This window comes from Callorhinus ursinus, unplaced genomic scaffold (genome assembly GCF_003265705.2).
Source record: "Callorhinus ursinus isolate GAN/ISIS: 27379988/994484 unplaced genomic scaffold, GSC_fseal_2.0 scaffold34, whole genome shotgun sequence".
In the NCBI taxonomy this organism is placed as follows: domain Eukaryota; kingdom Metazoa; phylum Chordata; class Mammalia; order Carnivora; family Otariidae; genus Callorhinus; species Callorhinus ursinus.
The window spans coordinates 15,191,935-15,197,070 of NW_027397096.1; the positions used below are offsets into that span (position 1 = coordinate 15,191,935).

Sequence of the window (5,136 nt, forward strand, 5' to 3'; positions counted from 1 at the left end):
AGAAAAGGGAACACAAGCAGGGGGAGTGGGAGAGGGAGAAGCAGGCTTCCTGCCAAGTCGGGGGCTCGATCCCAGGACCCTGGGCTCATGACCTGAGCTGAAGGCAGACGCTTAACGACTGAGCCACCCAGGTGCCCCTCAACCAATTCTTTTCTATTCCACAAACATACTGAAAATTTACAAAGGGTCTGAAGCCAGCAAGGAGTTAGAGCGATACAAATGAGTAAAACAATGCCTGCCTCAAAGAGAATAGTTGCACTCGGTTTGACAGATTCATAATTCCCATAACTCTAGGTAAGGCTAGGACCACTGAGATGTGCCAACAAAGTATCAAGGACTGCAACTTGCACATTTGAATATGTCACTCCTTTGCTTAAAAGCCTTCAATCGTTCCCTAAGGCCAAGCATCTCAAAGTGTGTTTCAAGTAACCTCAGTACTGCAGGAGGTAAGCCTAGGTATTAGAGAAGAAAAAATGATTCTTCAGTTAAATATCTTTGAGGCTATGCAAAACAGAATATTTCTCCCCCCCTGCAGGACTTCCCAGAGCCTTTAACATGCCTGTGAAAGCTTGAGGAGGTGGCACCAGTATTTAGCCCTGGCAACTTATTTAACTACGAAGCCCTTTGTACAGCACCTGTTTTGGTGTGGTATTCGTCAGGGTACGCTCGGAGACATGCAGGCATACCAGGTCCTCCGGAACCTTGCTATCGTTCACCTCTCCAACTTAACTATCAAGCTTGTGCCTTAGTTTCTTGAAATAGAGAATCGTCTGCAATTCTCCAATGCACCCCATTCCCTGCTTGATCTAGACCAGGGAGGGACAAAACTTTTCTATAAAGGAACAAACAGTAAACATTTTTCGCTTTGCAGGCCAGGCGGCCTCTGTTGCAACTACTCGACTCTGTTGTGGCAGCCTCCAGGCAGCCACAGACAACATGTAAATGAATGGGCATGACTGTGTCCCAGTAAAAAAACTTCTCTACCAAAGGAGGGTGGCAGATGGGGCGCCTGGGTGGCTCAGTCGTTAAGCGTCTGCCTTCGGCTCAGGTCATGATCCCAGGGTCCTGGGATCGAGCCCTACATCGGGCTCCCTGCTCAGTGGGAAGCCTGCTTCCTCCTCTCCCACTCCCCCTGCTTCTGTTCCCTCTCTCACTGTGTCTCTCTCTCTGTCAAATAAATAAAATCTTAAAAAAAAAAAAAGGAGGGTGGCAGGACAGACTCAACTTGTAGGTTGTAGTTTGCCAACCTCCGGTGTGCAACAGAACTTTCTGTAATGATGGAAATATTCTCTATCTATGGGGTCCAGAACAAGTCAATAATCACATGTGGTTACTGGGTACTTGAAATGTGGATAGTGCAATTGAAAGAGTTAAATCTTTATTGTATTTTAATTAATTTAAATTTAGTGGCATACGGCTATGGCTACCATCTTGAACTGTGCAGATCTTCCTAAAGACACGGAGCATGCCTGTGCATCTTTCCTAGCCCCTAGCACAATGCCTACTACCTAGCAAATAATAATTGTTCATATAAATTAACAGTATCTCTCTCTCAAAAAAGGAGTATTCCTGGGGTGAAGGGGTAGAACTTAAGTGGTTCTGAAAGGAGGGATTCAGATCTGGGCAGAAGATTTCTTTTTTTCTTTTTTCTTTTTTTTAATTGAGAGAGAGTGCACATGTGCAAACAGGAGGTGGGGGTGGGGGGGGGGGGGGGGGGGGCAGAAGGAGAGGGAGAAAGAGAATCGTAAGCAGGCTCCACACCCAGCGTGGAGCCCAACATGGGGCTCGATCTCACGACCCTGAGATCATGACCAGAGCTGCAATCAAGAGTCGGACACTCAACTGACTAAGCCACCCAGGCACTCCTGGGTAGGAGGATTTCTAAGGGGAAGTTGGTCACAGTAAGGTGAAGAAAGGTAGATTTTACAGACAGATGAACAGCACTTGCGAAGCCTTGTGTCTTGCGCAGGCAGTGAGGTGTACTGGGTGAGCGCAGAGATTATGGAGCCTGCTTCCTGGAGATGAATGCTGACTCTAGCTGTGTTGACTTTAGGAAAATTGCTTAACCTCTCTGAGTCTCAGTTTCATCATCTCCAAAACTGTGATGATGATAGCAGCCATCCCATGGAGCTGTTGTAAGCATTAAATGAAGGTAACATATGCAAAGTGTTGAGTGCTGTTAGGAAACTGTGATGAGACCCCAGAAGGCAGCATGAGGCCCATGGCTGTGATTTTGAATGAGCCAGGGGGACTCACGCCTCTGATCGAGGCTTCTGAAGCTTCATGATGTCCTGGGAGGTCCATCCAGGAAGGAAAAACAAAGAGGAGCCTTTCTCCCAGTGCTAACTCAAGAGCTCCCACTTATGCCATTTCAGCCCCGGGTGATGCCAAGAATAAGGGCAAGAAATACCATTCCCAGTAGCATCAGAATATCCCAAATCCATTAGGGACATGGCTCTGTACCAAACTGAATCCCTATCTTTTAGGGGAAAAATATTACTTTATATAAATTACTATTTTTAAAAACGGAGGCATCATCATCCATCAGAAATCATACAGGCAAATTGAGACATTTTGATGAATGCATATACCCATGTAACGACCAGCCCAATGAAGATACAGAGCATACACAGCCTAGAAAGTTCCTTGGTACCCCTTTCCGGCTCATTCCCCTCCCTCCTCCAGAGGTAACTTCTCTTCTGATTTCCTACTCTGTAGTTTGGTTTTGCCTGTGAAAAGTCACCTTCTGTTAAGTTCGAGTGGTTCTCAACCAGGGACATCTGGAAGAGTTTGTGTGCCACACCAGAGTGGGTATACTGGCATCTAAAGGGTAGAGACGCTGCTAACATCCTACAACGTGCAGGACAGCTCCCCCAACAAAGAATTATGTGGCTTAAAATGTCAGTAGCCCCGAGACTTAGAAATCCTGTGTTAGAGTTAACCCCACCAACGTGACTATCTCAGATGTCAGAAGCCACACCCCAGATGTCTGCATCACAAACAACTTTGATCTGTACTCCCAAAGAGGACACTCTGGTTATGAAACTATGAACCTGAGCGGCAGGACCTAATGGTAACCTTGTCTCATCACCACGGTGAGTAACACACGGCAATTTCATCCCAAATGCTCATTCTAGTGGCGGTGACAAATAACCAACAGACTGGGGTTTGAATCCTGACCAGGCCACTCATGCTGTGTGTCAGAGGGCAAATTCCATCACCTCCCTGGTCTTTAAAATGTTTTCATTCTCCCTCTCCCACTCCCCCTGCTTGTGTTCCCTCTCTCGCTGTGTCTCTCTCTGTCAAATAAATAAATAAAATCTTTTAAAAAATAATAATAAAAAAAATAAAATGTTTTCAACTGTAGGGGTGCCTGGGTGGCTCAGTCGGTTAGGTGTCGAAATCTTGATTTTGGCACAGGTCATGATCTCAGGCTTGTGAGATCGAGCCCTGCCTTGGGCTTGTGTTGGGCAGGGAGCCTGCTTAAGACTGTCGGGGTGCCTGAGTGGCTCAGTCGTTAGGCATCTGCCTTCGGCTCAGGTCATGATCCTAGGGTCCTGGGATCAAGCCCCACATCTGGCTCCCTGCTCTGCAGGAAGCCTGCTTCTCCCTCTCCCACTCCCCCTGCTTGTGTTCCCTCTCTCGCTGTCTCTCTCTCTCTGTCAAATAAATAAATAAAACCTTTAAAAAAAAAAAAGAAAGACTCTCTTTCCCCCTCTGCCCTTCCCACTCTTAAAAAAAAAAAAAAAAGTCTTCAACTGTAAAATGTGATTCTTTTGGTGTGAGAATCAAATAAGAGAATTCAGTCTGGCCAGCAGCAGTCCATGGTAGGGGCTCTATAAATGAGTTCTCATCCCCAAATTCCTTGGACACTCCTGGGGTAAACACTTTCTGTGTTGACATCTCTAAGGACCCAGAAAATTCTGTTTCCCTGTTTTCTGATCTGGACCACACAGCCCAAAGTCCCAGGCAAGGATGGAGAAAAGGAGTAAAGAAGTATCTGAGGATTGTGTCCTTACCAACAGGGGAGATCCACGAGTCACCCAAAGCGATGCCGGCAAAGTTGCACTGGATAGTTCCTTGCTGAATGGCCTGAAAGAAGAGCCCAGAAACATTCTTGCCAAGGGAACCCAGGGACCTCCGTCCCTTCTTCAGCAGGAGGGAGCCAAGCCTTTATGCACCACCTCTCCCAACCATAGAAAACTTCTGCCCATCCTTTCTAAGACTCCCTGGGTATCCGAAAACCAAGAGACCCAGTAAAGAGCAAGAGTAACTCTTTCCTGCTGCCATTTGCAAAATGAAGAACAGCTCAAGGTTTTCTCTACTGTTTTTAAGAGTGCTGGCACGATGTGCATGGGGTCTGGTGCAGCCCTAGCTTCTTTCCCAGGGTCACTGGCACTCTTTCCCCTGAGGTCTGGGATTTCTAACAAGGTGCTGGGGGGTTGAGTCGGGGGGGGGGAGGACCAGGGTACAATGGTCACTGTCCACATGGCAGTCACTGAAGGGTGGCGGGCCTCCTCAGGAGGTCCTTGAGGGAGAGATGGACGCCTCAGGACTATACTATCATTTGTATAAAATGAGAAAAAAGAATATATAGTGGACCCTTGAACACAGGTTGGAACTGCACGGGTTCACTTATACACACTGATTTTTTTCCAACAAATACAATACAGTAATGTAAATGTATTTCTCTTCCTTACGTTTTTCTCAATAGCATTTTATTTTCTAGCTTACTTAATTGTAAGAATACAGTATGTAATACACATAACATACAAAATATGTGAATCGACTGTTTATGTTCTCAGTAAGGCTTCTGGTCAACAGTAGGCTATTAGTAGGTAAGTTTGGGAAGAGTCAAAAGTTATATTTGTATTTTCCATGGCATAACTTATATAGAGAACGTGAATCACTATGATACACGCCTGAAACTAATGTAACATTGTGTGTCAACTGTCCTCAAACAAAAAAAAGTGTTTAAAAAAGATGTATGTGTTGGCGCCTGGGTGGCTCTGTCATTAAGCATCTGCCTTTGGCTCAGGTCATGATCCCAGGGTCCTGGGATCGAGCCCCGCATCGGGCTCCCTGCTCCGCGGGAAGCCTGCTTCTCCCTCTCCCACTCCCCCTGCTTGTGTTCCC

At 46.4% G+C, this 5,136-nt stretch overlaps 1 protein-coding gene across 2 annotated transcripts in view; it reads right to left on the reverse strand.

The window, feature by feature from the left end:
- Nucleotides 1-5,136, reverse strand: part of SCPEP1 (serine carboxypeptidase 1) — a 32,738-nt gene that overhangs the window by 10,570 nt on the left and 17,032 nt on the right. For both annotated transcript variants that reach the window (XM_073879567.1, XM_025851231.2), the window contains exon 6: nucleotides 4,020-4,092. In XM_073879567.1, the coding sequence (XP_073735668.1) occupies nucleotides 4,020-4,092 (73 nt within the window). The remainder of the gene's footprint in view (nucleotides 1-4,019; nucleotides 4,093-5,136) is intronic.